At 44.0% G+C, this 20,214-nt stretch overlaps 1 protein-coding gene across 7 annotated transcripts in view; it reads left to right on the plus strand.

Annotated features, from left to right (window-relative positions):
* LOC119966295 (tensin-3-like) overlaps positions 1-20,214 on the plus strand; it is a 533,488-nt gene that overhangs the window by 335,942 nt on the left and 177,332 nt on the right. For 6 of the 7 annotated variants that reach the window (XM_038797763.1, XM_038797766.1, XM_038797765.1 and 3 more), the window contains 2 exons: positions 10,913-10,963; positions 18,901-19,023. In XM_038797763.1, the coding sequence (XP_038653691.1) occupies positions 10,913-10,963; positions 18,901-19,023 (174 nt within the window). The remainder of the gene's footprint in view (positions 1-10,912; positions 10,964-18,900; positions 19,024-20,214) is intronic. The other variant, XM_038797764.1, reaches the window with a different exon arrangement.

The raw sequence follows: 20,214 nt of genomic DNA on the forward strand, positions 1-20,214 counted from the left end.
GCTTCCATATCCACTTGCCTTGATCCCATTTAGACCCGTCTCCTTCCAAAAACCCATTTCCCTCTCTATCACACCCATATTTCCAGGACTAATTCTTCTATTACAGACATCCATTCAACCTGTGTATCTTCCACTTTCCCTGGCTCTGATAGTGACCATTCCTCTCATCTATCATGCCCACCTGCTCCATCCCACTCTCCTCCATCCCACTCTCCTCCAGAGCAGAGTAAGAGACCAAACACAGCCTCCCCTCAAATAATCTTCCTCTGTCTGACATTGTTACTTTCTTTCTAACCCCAGTGTTTTTCTTTCCCGCTCAAACCCAGTGTTTGCCTTTTTCCTCACTAGACTTCATTTATTTAAAAAAAATACTCAGTATAGATTTTCCATCAAAACTTGTGAAACTTGTCAACATGCTTTCCAAAACAATTGAAACAAAAAAATCCCAAAAAGGTTTCATTGTACGAGGGCCGGGAATCTCAGTTTGGGAGACTGTTCTCTCACCGGAGTTGAATTGGAACTGATTTGCACTACCAGAAGCAATTCAGTATGGCTCTCCATGCAAATTTATGCATGGTGAGGAATAAAAGGGATTAACGAGGGTAAAGCGCTTCTGGACTGCCATTTTGAGCAATTGGCCCAATACCGACGTCCCACGTCTCGCCACCACCCTTGCATCGCAAAATAGCCGCCCCTCCTACCACCATATCGCAAAGTAGCCTGCCACCAGATTTTCTGTGCCCCCTCCCCTCGCAAGACTCCTTGAATAGGGAGACCCCCCCCCCAGAGACTCCCTGAATAGGCGGACACCCCAGAAACTCCCTGAATGTCCATACAGGGGCAGTGAAAATAAATATGATTGTAACACTACCTGGACATGCCGCTGCTGGCTCAGACTGAGGAAGCACCATGTGTCAATTCCTGGAAAGAGAAAGCAGTGATCTGTGTTTAAACCCCTCAGGTTCTTGAGCTACAAACTATTCATACATTTTCTTTAGTGGGCTGTGATTGACAGCTTCCACAGACACAACCTTGCTCCCTTCATCTTTTTCATGGTCAGTAACACTGAAGTGCTGTCACCATAATGTTTACAAGTAATAACCAATTCAAAGAGAGTTAAGTGCATTTCAATCACCCCTCTTCACGTTGAAATGATTTTGAAGTGCCCCGCTGGTCATTGATAGCAATTAACATAATATGGGTGATCTCCCTATGTAGGGGGCCTCTGAGTGGGGCTGTCCCTATTTAGGGGGCTTTGTGGGGAGTGGGGTCTCTCTATTCAGGGGATCTCTGCAGAGGTCACTATATTTAGGGGGTCGTGGGACAGGCTGGTGGGGGTGGCATTCGTGGGGAGGGGGTGTGAAGGATGGCCCTCAGGTGGACTTTGGGGGCAACTCCCTTCTGGGTTACCTCCTTCGCCAATGGTAAGGTCCATCACGTCAGGGCCACGCTGGTAAATGCCAGTAGTGATCCCTACCCACATAATTCCAGGCCCAGAGGTTCGGAGAATCAGGAGGGTCCGGAAAACCTAGTGCCTGGCCCGTTCAGCGGATAAAATGGATCAGTAGAATCCATTTGCATCCTCCTGCTGGCGCGCAGGAGTGAACGCTGATCCCATCACCAGCGAGGGGGGCCGGAGCATCGCAAACGGGCTCCGAACCCGTTTTAAATCCGATACTCCGCCGCATTGGCAACCCCACTACCACCAGCGGACAGCAGAGAATCTAGACTAAGATTTTAATATTCTTTAGCTTTCGGTTAAGGTGACTGAATTTGGGTACAAATAAATTATTATTAGATGACAGCATGCTGCTTGTGCTTGGCTGTATGTTTATGAAGTAAATATTGGGTTTGCTTGGTTTCTGTATCAGTGGATTACTTGGCAAATATTGTGGATGACAAATGCCTAGGTTGACCATTCCACCAGGAAGGAAGGTTGTCATCATTATGACAGTGCTCCTAATATTCTCCAAATATTACAAATTAAATTAATAAATCAGAAAGATGACCTTTGACCACAACCCTGTTTTTATTTGTTGTGAGTAATAACTTTTAATCTTTCCCATGTCACGGGCAGCACGGTGGCGCAGTGGTTAGCAATGCTGCCTCACGACGCCGAGGTCTCAGGTTCGATCCCGGCTCTGGGTCACTGTCCATGTGGAGTTTGCACATTCTCCCTGTATTTGCGTGGGTTTCGCCCCCACAACCCAAGGATGTGCAGGGTAGGTGGATTGGCCACGCTAAATTTTCCCTTAATTGGGAAAAATGAATTGGGTACTCTAAATATTAAAAAAAAATCTTTTCCATATCCACAGTTCTTTTTAATAAATTGAGTGTACCCAATTTATTTTTTCCAATTAAGGGGCAATTTAGCGTGGCCAATCCACCTACCCTGCACATCGGCGCCGTGAGGCTGCAGGGCTAACCCACTGCGCCACCATGCTGCCCTTCCATGTCCACAGTTTGAGATCAAAGTATTTCACCCAGATGAGTAGTTCAGATTCTCTTATCCACTTCTACTTCACTGGGTGGCAAGTCAGTTTGGGCTTATAAAGCACTCTGAAAGCATCAAATCTGAAACAAAATCCCAGAATCCTGCATGCTTGACCATTCAGACAGATAACTTTCAGGATCTGTCAGAACTTAAAAACGTTCAGTGTTTTGAAATTGGAGAACCAAAATCCACTGACACAACCGTGGTAATGACGCTGGGATAGGAATGACTGTGCTCTTCAGTCTTAACCCATGTTGAAACACTGGGAGTCAGGAGGAGTGCTGTGAAAGTGGGTCAGCAGCAATGCGGGTGATAGACATGGTGTGGGATAAAATTGGAGATAAGGAGAAAGGATTGCACTGCACTGTAAATTCTATGAAAATTGCGTTTCTATGTAACTCAGGATGTCCCAAAGTGTTTTTCAGCCATTTTTGATGTCCTGTCACTGTTTTAAAGTAGGAAATGTGGCAATTTGTGGACAGCAAGGTCTATAATGGCTATCAGTGAGTAAAGAGGCAATAGTCCCAGGTGACCATAGACTGCTTTCTCCTTTTGAGGGGGAGAGCTGACTGGTGATGATTTAACCTGAGGATCACCAAACCTCAGATGAGGGGCAAGTTTGAGAAGGTGGAGCCTTCATGAATAACCTCAGCTGGTACAGGAATTAAACCTGCGCTGTTGGTCTCACTCTGCATAACAAACCAACTTTCCAGCCAATGAGCTAAGCTCGTTTCAAGTGTCATCACTTTGTAACATCCCAAGCCACATATTTGAGGAAGTACTTTCAGTATTTTGAGAATTTGTGCTATTAAAAGCAAACATTATTTTGGTTAAAGTTTCTGTAGTTTACACAAGAGCAGAAAAGTGGGCTTTTGTTTAAGGGCAAAAAAAGTAAATTCTTAACTAGCTGCAAAATTCTGATCATTTTTTCAAAGCACATTGACATGTGGAATGAAGCAATACCTTGTGCCAGAGCAGGAAAGTGTGGTTTGTTTATTGCGCTTAACAGATGGTCAGTTTTGAGCATGCGTTGAACATGAGTAGAGATGAAAATAGTGAGGTTCAATGCAAACTTGAGGCTTTTAGGATACTGGAGACATCTGGCTAAATGGGTCAAATGGCCCTTTCTTGTCCTCTTCTGTTATGATTTTTAAAAAAGGTACGCCATATGAAGAATTGCACTAAACAATCTGTTTCAATTGTGATGATGTCGTGTTTACTAATATCGCAACTCGAACTGAAGTCCAACTTCAGTGTAATTGTGTTTTATCATTTCAAAGAAACAGTTCAATTACAGAAAATATGAGATGCCAAAATGTGCCTTTCAAATCACCCTGCAAGTAACTATCAAGTGGTATGTCAGAGTTTTGATTACTTCCCATTGCTCCAAAGCGTGGGAACCAATTAGTATTCCGCCCAGTGCTGATCTCAGAAACGTAATTCAATTATGTCAGAAAGAAATGCCAGTAGCTACTGTAATCATGACCACACTGAGACTAGCTGTGTAGCTGGGATGGTCTTATTGAGTCTTGATATTTCCTTGCACAAACTTGTATTGACTTTATAAAATCACGATGTGGAGATGCGGCGTTGGTCTAGGGTGAGCACTGCACGAAGTCTTACAACACCAGGTTAAAATCCAACAGGTTTGTTTCAAATCACTAGCTTTCGGAGCACTGCTCCTTCCTCAAGTAAGTTCCAGAAACATATATATAGACAAAGTCAAATTTGCAAGACGATACTTTGAATGCGAGCATTTGCTGGTAATTAAGTCTTTACAGATCCAGAGAGAGGAGTAATCCCAGGTTAAAGAGGTGTGAATTGTTTCAAACCAGGACAGTTGGTAGGATTTTGCAAGCCCAGGACAGATGGTGGGGGATGAATGTAATGTGACATGAATCCAAGGTCCCAGTTGAGGCCGTACTCATTTGTGCGGAACTTGGCTATAAGTTTCTGCTCGGTGATTCTGCGTTGTCGTGCGGTCCTGAAAGCTGCCTTGGAGAACGCTTACCCAAAGATCAGAGGCTGAATGCCCTTGACTGCTGAGTGTTCCCCGACTAGAAGGGAACATTCCTGCCTGACAATTGCCACGCGATGTCCGTTCATCCGTTGTCGTAGGGTCTGCATGGTCTCGCCAATGTACCACGCTTCGGGACATCCTTTCCTGCAGCGTACGAGGTAGACAACGTTGGCTGAGTCACATGAGTATGTACCGCGTACCTGCTGGGTGGTGTTCTCATGTGTAATGGTGGTATCCATGTTGATGATCTGGCATGTCTTGCAGAGATTGCCCTGGCAGGGTTGTGTGGTGTCGTGGTTGCTGTTCTGAAGGCTGGGTAATTTGCTGCAAACAATGGTTTGTTTGAGGTTGCGCGGTAGTTTGAAGGCAAGTAGTGGGGGTGTGTGGATGGCCTTGGCAAGATGTTCATTTTCATCTATGACGTGTTGAAGGCTGTGAAGAAGATGTAGTAGTTTCTCCGCTCCGGGGAAGTACTAGACGACGAAGGGTACTCTGTTGGTTGTGTCCCGTGTTTGTCCTCTGATGAGGTCGGTGCGGTTTTTTGCTGTGGCGCGTTGGAACTGTCAATCAATGAGTCGAGCACCATATCCCGTTCGTACGAGGGCATCTTTCAGCGTCTATAGATGTCTGTTACACTCCTCCTCGTCTGAGCAGGTGTTGTGTATGTGGAGGGTTTGTCCTTAGGGGATAGCTTCTTTAATGTGTTTAGGATGGAACAACGGATGAACTGACATCTCACGACAGTCGCCAGGCAGGAATGTTTCCTTCCAGTCGGGGAACACTTCAGCAGTCAGGGCATTCAGCCTCTGATCTTCGGGTAAGCGTTCTCCAAGACAGCCTTCAGGACGCGCGACAATGCAGAATCGCCGAGCAGAAGCTCATAGTCAAGTTCCGCACACATGAGTACGGCCTAAACCGGGACCTTGGATTCATGTCACATTACATTCATCCCCCACCATCTGGCCTGGGCTTGGAAATCCTATCAACTGTCCTGGTTTGAAACAATTCACACCTCTTTAACCTGGGATTACTCTTCTCTCTGGATCTGTAAAGGCTTAATTACTTCCAAATGCTCGCATTCAAAGTATCGTCTTGCATATTTCACTTTGTCTATATATATGTTTCTGGAATCTACCTCTTCATTCACCTGAGGAAGGAGCAGTGCCCCGAAAGCTAGTGATTTGAATTAAACCTATTGGACTTTAACCTGGTGTTGTAAGACTTCTTACTGTTATAAAATGACATTTGCGGACACATGATTGGATGTTACAAATGACAAAATATTGGTACTTAATATTCCTTTTAAGAACCTTCAGGTGTCCAGAATTGAAAAGAGAACTTTTCATATTTAGGAAATCTTACTGTTGGATGCAAATACCATTTCTAATTTCACTATTATTGCCAATATTTAAAATTTTCTATGGAAATCCATTGTCTCTAACCATCCAGCTTTCTGTAACCATTGCCAACTTCTTGGTGCATTGCATAAGTGATCATTCAAAATGTATATGCCTAGAAAATGAATGTATGTTGGCTGGTCATTCATGAAAGGGATCACAGTTAGCTTGTTTTGTCTTCAAACAATGCCACACGGGGCATTTTTCAACAAGAGTTGATAGAGTGCCACCTCGGCCACCCGGGTCACCTCCAGGGTTCCGCTCGTTGAAGGAGGTGAGGATTCTCAATTCCGGCACCCCACCGCCAATCTGGGCCCTCTCCCGCTGATAATGGGAGAGATTGTCTTGGGGGCTCACAGAGAGGGCATCGTTAGCCACATGCATTGTTCACAGTTGTTGGGGGGAATTGTGGGAGGGGAGGGTTGAGGTGGGGTGGTGTAGATGCTCCCTTGTTTTTTGGGTGGGGGCGGGGCGGGGGGGGGGGGGAATGTTGGTGTCTACTCATTCATGCTGCACGGTGCAAGTCGTTGACCTTCTTACAGCACTGGAGGCCAGTCCTCCTCGTCACACTGCCCGAGCTGACTGCTGACTGCTGCCAGCTCGACGCAGGCAGCACTGGCTGCCCTGTGGCTCACCCTCCGGGACCCTCGGGGGAACAGGACATCCTCCCTGGCCTCCACTGCAACCAGGAGCGTCACAAGGTCAGCATCCCCGAATCTTGCGGCTGGTCTCCTCGGCACCATTGTTGGAGCTGAGTAAGTGCAGCTTAAGTGCTGCTCGACCATTTTAGCAGGGGGCAGGTTAACGCGGTCACGGCAAATCAGCTGGCGAGCTTTTATTTGCGGCGGAAGTCCGTGAGGCCTCGTTAAGTGCACCAATTAATGTTGAATTGAGTTGCCGGCCTCACTGGGCTGAGCGTCGGGAAGCTCGCAGCAATTCCCGCTCGCTGCAACAAACTAACGTTTCTGGAGAATCACACCCATTATTTGAAAATATAATTTGTGGCACACCAGATGATGCCTTTGCCCATTGGGTAATTGGACAAGCTCTGAAAAAGAGTTTAACTGAATTTCCAATTAGTGCTGTAATGTTAAGTGGTCAGGAACTAATTGATGTCATTAAACAGTGATCCATATGTCCAATCTGTTTGTCTTGTGCATCACGATATGGCAGATTAGTGGTAAAATATACATCAAACTTGTGTATAACAGAATGTTCCTCTAAAAAGGCTGAAGTCATGCTGTTACAATCTTTACAGCACACCAGCTGAACTATAATTGGTTACAGTCCGAAAATAAAAGTTTAAAAAGAGCCATCAAAACATTTTTGGATTATGTAAATCCAGATTTAAAGTTTGCAAATTCAGTTTTTGTTCTGCTCTACCTACTCGCATTGGAGATTCTCTCTGCTAATGTTCATTATTTTATTGGATGCTTTACATCATCCTTAACATTGCAACGTGAGTTATTGCAATTACACATTTTCTACCTAGAGTATTCACTACATGCACACAATTTTACAGTAATTGTGGATTGATTCCATTATGCAGTTTTCTTAATGCAGCAGGATATTTTTCAAAGTTATAGGAATAATAGTAAGTTCATAGTTAAAATGGATACCCCTGGCAGAGCAAATGATTTACTTTTCTTTTACGAATTGTGAAGTGCTAAAACTATGTGATTAACACAGTATGCCTAGTGTTTCATCAGAAACATCCTGTGCAGCTTATTTGTTCTATAATGGACTTCCTGTTTGGAGAGATTTTTCTAAAAGGGACAAATTGAATGCAGCTGTCAGCCTTGCTCTCTTAACCATCGTCCAAATCAAAATATACTTTGTTTTTGATATGATATTTATTTTGCTGGCTTGTTCAGACTCTCCAGTTCGAACAATTTGGCAACCTGAGTTACTAAAGTCCTTGAAAATTAATAGTGGTTCCAGTGTGTAATAAAAGTAACAGCTTCAGCAAACAAGAATCATTCTATTTTTATTCCATTTAGCATGGGTGACAATTGTTACATTGAAAACAAGTGTCTGTAGTACCTATTAAACCTTTAGGTGATGACTTGAGATATTTTCCCTTTTAAATATGCCATGCCATGTGATACTACACACCTGTTTTTTTAAATGGGAGCATACCACCTTGTGATTGTGCTATCAGAATATTAGGTTGCAAACAGATAAAACAAGACTTGTTTATAATGCTTCCCAAATGTTGTTTGTCAATCATTTCTTCAGTAACTGAAATTTTGAGTGCCCAAAATAAGGGTGACTACTTACCTGTACTTCAGCTTTCAAATGAAAATTGTATTTTGAACCAGCACATCTACATGTAAATTATATGTACGGCAAATGATATGGTAATGATCAAATTACATCAAGCTTGGGAATTAATATCCCGGGAAATGGTTAAATGTTATGAAATCTAAAGGGTTCCTGGGAAAGAATGAGTTCAAGTGAGAGACTGTTACGACACCATAGGCTAATGCGCGGTCAATTCCAGCCTCACTCGTCCCGGAGTCACAACGCAAGTGAATTAACCTGAAGTCTTTGGCCCTTGGCTGTCTAGTAATTACAGTCACTAGGTTTATAAATGTAAACACAATGTCTGTTTATTTAAAATAAGAAATATAATCAAATATGCAGTTGGTTAACTATTAACTAATACCTAAATCCTACTTTAACCTGTGTCCCACCTTCTCTCTCCATATAATATATACACACACACATGACAGACAAACAGAGGGGTGGAAAAGGGTTAAAAAAAAAACTTCAGTGAAAGGGAAAAGAGTCTTTGATTCAGATGATGCTTCTTAGCATACTTTCTTCACAGTAAACTTGCAGATTTGCACCCTGAACTGGTCTTCACTGTAAGTTAATTCAGTCAGCTTTTCTGCAGTTTAGGAATACAGTACTCGCAACTATCCTGGAGAGTCTTTGTTTCATCAAAATATACTTTCAGTTTGTGGTTTGCCTTCAGGCTTTTGGAGTTTCAGGAACACAGCGTCCACAGGTGACTGGAGAGGGAGAGAAATCCCTCACAGCAAGCTTTCTGGAGAGACTTGGCTGAATCTCTCTGGAGAGAATTACCTGGGTCTGTTCACCGTGCTGCCAGAATCAAAACTGAAAACCTCAGGTCTCTGTGAACCATTTCAATGGGATAAGATCTAATCACCACCTGTTACCAGGCAGAGCTTTTTGGGAATATTCATTGGCCACCAGCCAAATCAATCAAACTGAGTTCCAGCTCATCTCTCTCAGTGGTGTCAGCCAGTTTAAACTCCAGTTTAGACTAGGACAATTAACTTTCCTGCTTCTGGATTCTTCTACTTGAATTAAAGCCACAGCTACTTACCTTCAAGACACATGTCCATTAATCATCCATGAATCCAAAATGTAACGGCAAAAACAAAAGAGAGGGGAAATAAGAAAATAAACTGGAAGGACCTTTGCAATTTTTGGAGTTGACAAGAAACTGGAGCAGATGAGATATGTTGCCTTTAAGTAAGAGCAAGCAAGTCACAGGGCAGTGAGAATAGGATTGCCTTTGGCACTGAGGGTGAGGGAATTGTTTTTTTTCCTGTGATGAACTCTCACTGTTTTAAATTTATTTTTTGACGGGATTTGGGTGTTGCTGTCGAGACCAGCATTTATTGCCTATCCCTACTTACCCCTGATAAGGTGGTGATGAGCCATTATCTTTAACCATAAACCATTGAAATCCATGTTGTGTAGGTACACCCAGAGTCCTATTAGCAAGGAAGATCCAGGAGTTTCCGTTCTCGGTAACAGTGAAGGGACCTCAATATAGTTCCAAATCAGAATGGTGAGTGGCTTGGAGGGGAACCTGTAAGTGGGAGCATTCCCATGCATCTACTGCTCTTGTCCTTCCATGTGGCAGGCATCACAGATATGGAAGGTGCTGTCGAAGGACACTTGGTGAGTTGCTGCAGTACATCTTGTACATGGTACAGGCTGCTGCCACTGTGCGTCAGTGGTGGAGAGAGTGAATGTTCAAGCTGGTGGATGAGGTGACATTTAAGAATGATGCGTAGTCTGACTGGTGACCGACTCCTTGAGTGTTGTTCGAGCTGCACCCATTCAGGCAAGTGGAGAATATTCCACCACACTCCTGACTTGTGCCTTTTTAGATGGTATTCAGGATTTGAGATTTAGGAGGTGAGTTACCCACTGCAGAATCTCCAGTCTCTGACCTGCTTTTGTAACCACAATATTTATATGACTGGTCTAGTTCAGTTTCTGGTCAATGAGAACTCCCCAGGATGTTGATAGTGGGGGATTCAATGATGGTAATGCTTAGGGAAGAGATTTAACAATGGAAATCCTACTGTGAGCCTACCCTGCAAAATAGGTTAGGTAATGTGGACATTCTAAATTCTTCCTCTGTGACCTGAACAGGCGCCGGAAGGTGGTGACTCGGGGCTTTTCGCAGTAACGTCATTACAGTGTTAATCTAAGCCTACTTTGACAATAAAGATTATTATAAGATTAGAAGTGACCCCCGACCCTGAAAAATATGTTGGGGATTACAGTGGATTTAGGAATCCTGACGAATGCTGCCTGAAAGAACTCCTGTTTTATGGCAGCCTATTTGTAGATTACTGACTAGAAGTACATGTCACATTTTGTCAAAGGATTTGGAGAATTCAAAAGTAATGGTTCCAAAGTGTTCACCAGGAGAATGTCTATGGTAAAAACCCTACTAAATATCATGGATTAAACCAGAACTTTCAAGGTTATGAAAATATTTAAATTAACTGTTATTTCCATTAATTTAGAATGGTCTGGCATAAAGAATAATAGAATAATAGTTTAAAGAGTAAACTTGATGAATGGCAACAAAAAAAGTAAAGCCTTCTCCCAAATCATCATATTGTTCAATGGTCTTCACACTTGAACTTTTGGCAACTTTAATGATTACAAGTGCTGATAAAATATTATCACAGCCCTTGATTTATTGAGTCCATTTGCTCTCTGCAGGTATTCAACCTTTCCGAAAGGAGGTATGACCTCGCCAAGCTTAATTCTAAGGTACAAAATTGCTTAAATTGTCCAAAACCTTAATTTCCATCCTGTACTGACAAATGCTGCTGTTTACTAATTGAATTATACATTCGCTTCTTATTTTTCCTGTATTGCTTTATGTTTTTTGATTTGCCCAACGCTGCATCTTGTTTGCTGAACCTTCTGTTTATCTAGTTTGAGAACCAGGGGCGGAATTCTCCGACACCCCGCAGGGGATAAATCCCGCCCACGCCGTGGCCGGAATTCTCCGCCATCCGGGAATCGGCGGGGACGGGAATCGCGCCGCGCCAGTCGGCTGGCCCCCCGCGGCGATTCTCTGGCCCGCGATGGGCTGAAATCCCGCCGCTGACAGGCCTCTTCCACCGACGTGGTTTAAACCACCTCTGGGGCAGGCAGCGCTCCGGCGCATGCGCGAATTCACGGCAACCAGCGAAGTCCTTTCGGCCAGCCGTGGCGCCGGTCGGTGGGGAGCCAAAAGCCATTCGCGCCGGCCGGCGGAGCGGGAGCCACTCCGGCACAGGCCTAGCCCCTAAAGGTGTGGAGAATTCTGCACTAAATATCCCAGGGTATAGATGCTTCAGGAGGGATAAAGAGGGAGGTAAAAGGGGTGGAGGAGTTGCATTACTGGTCAGAGATGATATCACAGCTGTGATTAAGGAGGGCACAATGGAGGATTCGAGCACTGAGGCAATATGGATAGAGCTAAGAAATAGGAAGGGTGCAGTAACATTGTTGTGACTTTACTATAGGCCTCCCAAAAGCGAGCGTGAAGTAGAGGTACAAATATGTAGACAGATTATAGAACAATGTAGGAGCAATAGGGTGGTTGTGATGGGAGATTTTAACTTCCCCAACATTGAATGGGACGCATGTAGTGTTGGAGGCGTAGATGGAGCAGAATTTGTAAGGAGCATCCAGGAGCAGTATGTAAATAGTCCAACTCGGAAAGGGGCCATACTGGACCTGGTATTGGGGAATGATCCCGGCCAGGTGGTTGACGTTTCAATCGGCGATTACTTTGGGAATAGCGATCACAATTCCATAAGTTTTAGAATACTCATGGACAAAGACGAGAGTGGTCCTAAAGGAAGAGTGCTAAATTGGGTAAAGGCAAACTATACCAAAATTCGGCAGGAGCTCAGGAATGTGGATTTAGAGCAGCTGTTTAAAGGTAAATCCACATTTGAAATGTGGGAGTCTTTTAAGGAAAGGTTGATTAGAGTGCAGGACAGACATGATCCTGTGAAAATGAGAGATAGAAATGGCAAGATTAGGGAACCATGGATGACGGGTGGAAATGTGAGACTACCTAAGATGAAAAAGGAAGCATACATAACATCGAGGCGACTCAAAACTGATTAAGCTTTGGAGGAATATTGGGAAAGTAGGACAAATCTCAAACGCGCAATCAAGAGGGCTAAAAGGGGTCATGAAATATCTTTGGCTAACAGGGTTAAGGAAAATCCCAAAGCCTTTTATTCGTATATAAGGAGCAAGAGGGTAACTAGAGAAAGGATTGGCCCACTCAAAGACAAAAGAGGGAATTTATGCGTGGAGTCAGAGGAAATGAGTGAGCTTCTTAATGAGTACTTTGCATCGGTATTCACCAAGGAGAGGGACATGATGGATGTTGAGGCTAGGGATGGATGTTTAAATACTCTAGGTCCAGTCGGCATAAGGAAGGGGGACGTTTTGGGTATTCTAAAAGGCATTAAGGTGGACAAGTCCCCAGGACTGGATGGGATCTATCCCAGGTTACTGAGGGAAGCGAGGGACGAAATAGCTGGGGCCTTAACAGACATCTTTGCAGCATCCTTGAGCATGGGTGAGGTCCCGGAGGACTGGAGAATTGCTAATGTTGTCCCTTTGTTTAAGAAGGGTAGCAGGGATAATCCAGGGAATTATAGACCTGTGAGCTTGACGTCAATGGTAGGCAAACTGTTGGAGAAGATACTGAGGGATAGGATCTATTCACATTTGGAAGAAAATAGACTTATCAGTGATGGGCAGCATGGTTTTGTGCAGGGAAGGTCATGTCTTACAAACCTAATAGAATTCTTTGAGGAAGTGACAAAGTTAATTGATGAGGGAAGGGCTGTAGATGTCATATACATGGGGCGGAATTCTCCGCAAGGCCCGACACTGTCGTAAAACCTGGAGAGGTTCACGACAGTGTCGGAAGCCTCTCCCGGCCCCCTATTCTCCCCTACCCAGGGGGATAGGTGGGCCGTACCGGGAAACTCGGTCTTTGTCCCTGGCTTCAAGACTGACGCCGCGGCGGAGCCTAATGATGTCAACCGTGCATGCGCGGATTGGACAGCTCAAACCCGCGCATGCGCGGTTGCTGTCTTTCCCCTCAGCCACCCCGCAAGACATGGCGGCTTGATCTTGCGGGGCGGCGGAGGGGAAAGAATGCGTCCCCTTGAGACGCCGGCCCAACGACCGGTGAACACCGATCGCGGGCCAGTCCCCTCCCGAGCACGGTCGTGGTGCTCGATCCCCGATCCGCGCCCCCCCCCCCCCCCCCCCCCCCCCCAGGCCCCACACTTACCTGGCGCGCCATGTTCACGACGGCAGCGACCAAGTGCGGTTGCCGCCGTCGGGAACGGCAGGCCGCTCGGCCCATCCGGGTCGGAGAATCGCGGGCCGCCGTGAAAAACGGCGGCCCGCGTTTCTCCGAGCGGCGTGTCAGAAAACTGGACACGCCATTTTGGGGAGGGTGGGAGAATAGCGGGAGGTGCGGGAGCGGACCTCCCGCTATTCTCCCACCCATTGTGGTTGTGAGGAATCGCAGCCATGGACTTCAGTAAAGCATTTGATAAAGTTTCCCATGGCAGGTTGATGGAAAAAGTGAAGTCGTATGGGATTCAGGGTGTACTAGCTAGATGGATAAAGAGCTGGCTGGGAAACAGGAGACAGTGAGTAGTGGTGGAAGGGAGTGTCTCAAAATGGAGACTAGTGGTGTTCCACAGGGATCTGTGCTCGGACCACTGTTGTTTGTGATATACATAAATGATCTGGACGAAGGTATAAGTGGTCTGATGAGCAAGTTTGCAGATGATATTAAGATTGGTGGAGTTGCAGTTAGCGAGGCGGACTGTCAGAGAATACAGCAAAATATAGATAGATTGGAGAGTTGGGCAGAGAAATGGCAGATGGAGTTCAATCCAGGCAAATGCGAGGTGATGCATTTTGGAAGATCTAACTCAAGAGCAGACTATATGGTCAATGGAAGAGTCCTGGGGAAAATTGATGTACAGAGAGATCTGGGAGTTCAGGTCCATTGTACCCTGAAGGTGGCAGCGCAGGTCGATAGAATGGTCAAGAAGGCATACAGCATGCTTGCCTTCATCGGATGGGGTATTGAGTACAAGAGTCGGCAGGTCATGTTACAGTTGTATAGGACTTTGGTTAGGCCACATTTGGAATACTGGGTGCAGTTCTGGTCGCCACATTACCAGAAGGATGTGGATGCTTTAGAGAGGGTGCAGAGGAGGTTCACCTCCATTGCCTGATATGGAGGGTGCTAGCTATGAAGTAAGGTTGAGTAGATTAGGATTGTTTTCATTGGAAAGACGGAGGTTGAGGGGGGACCTGATTGAGGTCTATAAAATTATGAGAGGTATGGACAGGGTGGATAGCAACAGGCTTTTTCCAAGAGTGGGGGTGTCAATTTCAAGGGGTCACGATTTCAAGGTGAGAGGGGGAAAGTTTAAGGGAGATGTGCATGGAAAGTTTTTTACGCAGAGGGTGGTGGGTGCCTGGAATGCTTTGCCAGCGGAGGTGGTAGAGTCAGGTATGATAGCATCATTTAAGATGCATCTGGACAGATGTATGAACGGGTGGGGAACAGAGAGAAGTAGACCTTGGAAAATAGGCAGCAGGTTTAGGTAAAGGACCTGGATCGGCGCAGGCTGGGAGGACCGAAGGGCCTGTTCCTGTGCTGTAATTTTCTTTGTTCTTTGTTCTTTGGTACGCCGAGACCCCCCCCCCCCCCCCCCCCCCCCCCCCCCCCCCCCGCCTCGCTGGGTAGGGCAGAGTCCCGGCCCAGTTCTTAAAAAGTTAAAGGCTTGTTTAGAAGAATGAGCGGTGACCATGTTGAGACACATGGGATTCTCAGAGAGGACTTGATAGGTTGTTTCCCCTTGTGGGAGATCCTGGGACCAGAGGGCATAATCTTAGAGTAAGGGCAGATGAGGAATTTCTTCTCTCAGAGGGTAGTGAATCTGGGAATTCTTTTCTACAGAGGGCCATAGAGGCTGGGTCATTAAGTATGTTCAAGGTTGACTTCCAGTGGTGACCATTGAGTGAATGGTCGTACATAAGGTGGCTCTTGCCCGAGGACTGGTTCTTTGTCCCTCCTTGCCTGTTTTACAGGGGTGGTGCAGGTGGAAAAGTGAGAATACTGAAGAACTAGGATTTCTCCTCTGGTGGGTGATGTCGAAGAGTTACCAGATGAGGAGTGTGTCATGCACGGGACATCATTCAAATCTGTAGGACGCGCGTGGCGCAGGAGGGAAAAAGATGGCTGACGAGCAGAGAAGGCATTTGATTGTTTTGAGTGGCAGTACCCTCTTGAAGTACTGGGGTGATTTGGTTTTGGATCAGGGTATATTGGTTGGATTAGGTTGTTGTGCATAACCCCAATAGTGAGTGTTCGTACTAATGCAATGGGTTTGGGCTGTTTTTGTTTACACAGGGGAACAAGGCAGGGATGTTTTTAAGATAGATGTAGATAGGTTCTTGATTAATAAGGAGATCAGGGCTTATGGGGAAAAGGCAGGAGAATGGGGATGAAAAAAATATCAACCATGATTGAATGGCGGAGCAGCCTCGATGGGCCGAGTGGCCTAATTCTGCTCCAATGTCTTATGGTGTTGTGTCCAGTTTCCCTGTTGCTTTTTGAATTGCCGATTGTACCATTGACAATGTCGTTTAGATGGAGTGGAAGAGGGGTGAATGAGGATTTAAAGAAGTGGAATGTTCAGCCGGTATTGTTGGCAGGACGTGTCCAAACCGTGAAAATGACGATCCTTCCGATTTTTTATTTATTTTCCAGACTTTCCTGCCTAAATTATTTTTTGGGAGGCTAAATAGGATAATTTCGGCCTTGGGCAGGTAAGGGGCCACAGACTCGGATAGCATTTTTGCAGAGGGACAGGCGGTTGGGAGGTTGGCGTTGCCGAATTTGATGAATTATTATTGGTTGCAGATTGTGGAGAAGGTTTGGAAATGGGTCCTGGAGGAAGGGCCAGTCTGGGGATGGCTGGAGGAGGCTTTGTGTATAGGGACAAGGCTGAGGACACCGGAGTTGGCTCAGCTTCTGTTCTCGCCGGCCAAATACTCTGATGGCGGTTGCATCATTCAGAGTTTTTAATCAGTTTAGGCAACATTTTAAGCTGGAGGGCATGTCGTTGTGGGTGCCGATTTGTGGAAATCATAGATTATCACATCAGATCAGTCATGATCTCTTGAATAGTAGAGCAGACCAAATGGGCTGAATGGCCTACATCTGCTCCTATTTTTTTTGGTTTTATGATTAAAATAAGGGGGCAAGCCCTAATCCTGTATGTTAAAATGCAAGAACGTGTTATCAAGAAAAAAAAACAATTTTTTCCCATCTGTAGTTTAATAAAAACGTCTTCATTAATTAAAATATACCTTGCCAAAAAATATTGCCATGATTCAGCAGTAATGATGGCTGTTTTTCATCTGCCATGCACCAAAATGGGGACAGTGCAAAGGAAAATTTATGTTAATCATTTATTCCCATTTTGCCCCGGGGCAGAACTGCATTCTCATGTTCCCCCATGGAATTTTTGGTGTCTGCAATTGACAGTGCCCGAGAAGCATGCACCACCTGAATTTTCATGCAAGTGGAAATCAAAGAAATGTCAGTGCTTTTTCTTGATATGGTGGTGGATGCAATTCAGGTCAAACTGCCCCTGTAAAATCTGGCACGATTCACTCCTAACCCGCTGTTCAGGCTCAATCAGTCTTAACAGGCAAGCTGACATTGTAAAGATACGTCTTCATATTTGATTTTGAATTATTCAGCAGCTTTTGAATGCTCCGTTTATTTTACACTTCGTGATGCACACCTTTTTATTGCTGTGTCACTTACGCCTCACCCCGACTCTTTTGCATGATGATGTATTTGGAGGCAGACCAGAGCAAAACATGCAAGCCTCTTTGCTTGTTGTAAGCCACAGTTGAACTGGCATTCTTTATGGCTACATTTGTGTTTCCACTCCTTTATCAACTACTTCCACATTGTTGCCAGCCTCTATGCTCTCCCTGAGAAGCAGGCTGTTCACGGTATCTGGCAGCAACATGGGATGCTCCTGCTAACCTGAGCCATGCCACAAACTGATTCACAGAGGACAGTGCCTTTAAATTAACATGAAGACCACCAACACAGAATCACAATTTTTTGTGCACAAACCTTTAATTAATAAAGTAGCAGTTGATCAGAAGGTAGCCAGATCAAGATTTTGCCCCTGGACTTCCTTTTCTTTATGGTATGTGCCTCCTGCACGATGATAATGGTCCAGGGAAAGTTTAAATGCTTAAGATATTGGCTTTGCAGCGTATACCTCGGGCTTCGCTCTTCCGAGACCTAAACAGCTTGGTTAGGAAAGTGTTTGGTCCCAAATGTAAGGATATTTTTTGCATGAAAGGCAGCATGCTGATTATGCACACTATTACTTTAATTCATTCTTTGACCTCTGCAGTCCTTGCGATTTTTAATGTGGATCATGTTCTCTGAAGGACATATGTCTCCTGCACTAATGGGTTCTCATGGATGGGGAAAATGGAGCTGCACATCATGCTTCAAGTTATTTCATTGTTTTCATTCTCATTGGTGACTGAAAGAGGACATTTTTAAGTGTTAACCCCATAGAGGAGAATGTGTGTCATGTTGTTAAAGAAATACAAGAAATGTAGGAACTAGAAAGGCCTCCGAGTCGCTGCAAAACTTATATTTAGACTGACCTCAGCTTTCCATTTGTGCTTTCTCACATATCACTCAATTCCCTTCTTTCTCCAAGAATGCATCTTTTTATTTATACTGTTTGTTCTAATGATCTGTCACAGTTACGTTCTCCATATGGCTGTTAACCCTGGTGTTAATTCTTTTATTTATTGCCTACTTTCTGTTTTGAAATTGTTCATCATTTTTGATTCCTTCAGCCCTGTGAACAGTTTTGTTTTGAAACAGCCTTAGTAATTCCCTTTAAGACTGCAAACGGTCACCTCAATTTTTATACTTGGTTTTTCTGTAACGGCCCAACATCTTCAACCTTTCATCAGAATTTTAATAGTTCCCTTGTCACAGTGACTTTTACCCTTTTCATTTTGAAGAATTTGAGAAATTTCCGTTCTTTTCAATGGGTGACCAAGTTGGTTAAAACCACATGTTTTTGGAATTTCCATTACTTTCATTGGGAATTTATGGTCAATTTTTCCATTTCAAATGGAAAACTCTGTTAATCCAAATGGGGTTATACGTTAAAATAACCTTTCCTTATCCCAAAAGGCTTTTTTTTTTAAAAAGCTGCGATTTTATTGAAATTCATGGTTCTAGTTGCAAACTGATGACGAGGAAAAGATGCATTTATCTTTGTTATTTATTACTTCGCACTTGGAAGTAATTCTTTTATATGTGGCAATAAAATGTAATCTTGCAATTGTATTATTCATATTGTCCCAGAATATTTAACAGTGTTATTGTTCTGTTAACATTCCATGTTTAACTACCAGCTCTCCTGTGACCACCAGTTTTATGGTTAATTGACGAATATAAATTTTTGTTTTTACTCATTTGAGATTCGATTCTTTAAATTTTCTTGGCATTTTAATGAAGTGTTGCTTTAAAACAAGGCCTGCAATTTTAATGAGTGCTTTACCCTTGAAAAACTAAAATTTGCTTCATGTTTCAGGTGATGGATGTCGGTTGGCCTGACCTTCATGCACCACCACTGGATAAAATGTGTACCATATGCAAAACAATGGAGACATGGCTAAACAGTGACCCACTTCATGTGGTGGTAATCCATTGCAGGGTAAGCATATTCCACGCTATTACTGGACTTTTACTTTTAAGTCTGTTTGGTTGATATGTAATCATTTTGTTTTATCGCAGTTTATCGTGTCTGATTTTTGAACACCGAAGAAATTTTGCTGCTTTCAAAATCGACATTTCCTATCATGCCACAGAAATTATTTTCCAGTATTTTTTAAAATTGGAAACATCACTCAAAATTATAAGCATGACTTTTGAAAAAGACCTGTCAATACTGAAGCCATACGTATGAGCTAAGGGTTATTAGTTTTTGTGGTGTGGATTTATTTTGACTTTCTTTTAACTGCTCCAAGCTCAAATACAGCATGGCTGCATGCAGAGTAAGTTTTGCTAACACTATTTTACCAGTATTTCCTCAGGTCCAAACTGAAAAAAACACTTCCCTTCTCAGACCAGCCATTCTTGTCACCACTTTGAGTGAGATTACAAACTTAGTACCAGCTTGTGCTGCGAATCTGTAGCTACAAAAACTGATTTGAGATAACAAGATCTTATTTCTTGTTGGATCTTTACAGATTCCAGAGAGAGAGAGAAAGTGTAATTCATCACTCTGTGCTTCCATCAAAGCAAAGTCTCAGAGAGGAAAGAATAACTGCTTTCATCCTAATGTGTCACCTAGCCGTAGCACAAATTTAAATTAAGTTTTTATCTCATTTGTATGCAATTTCCTATCATGCCACAGAAATTATTTTATTTACTAAACTCAGCTTGACCCCCTAGCCTGTGCTGAATTAGCTGGTTTCAGCTGGGGCAACAGCGAATGGGTTGGGTGGTGGGGAGGTAAAAGTTGCACCGTGACTGGTTTCTATGTCATAATAAAAGCAAAATACTGCAGCTGCTGGAAATCTGAAATAAATCTGAAAATGCTGGATAAACGCAGCAGGTCTAGCAGCCTCTGTGGAGAGAAATAGAGTTAACGTTTCGAGTCCAAATGACCCTCCTTCGGTTTTGCAGACCAATCACTTAACTTATCCCTTTGAAGACTCTTTTTATCCTCCTCTAAACTTGTTTTTCTACCTATCTCCCTATCAGTAGCAAATTTGTCTGCTGTACAATTGATCCTTTCATCCAAGTCATATGGAATATCAATAATTGAGGTCCCACCACTGATCCCTGTGCACTCCACCAGTTACTGTTCATCGTCCTGATAACTACCGAATTATCTCAACTC

Source organism: Scyliorhinus canicula, chromosome 5 (genome assembly GCF_902713615.1).
Source record: "Scyliorhinus canicula chromosome 5, sScyCan1.1, whole genome shotgun sequence".
Taxonomy (NCBI): Eukaryota; Metazoa; Chordata; class Chondrichthyes; order Carcharhiniformes; family Scyliorhinidae; genus Scyliorhinus; species Scyliorhinus canicula.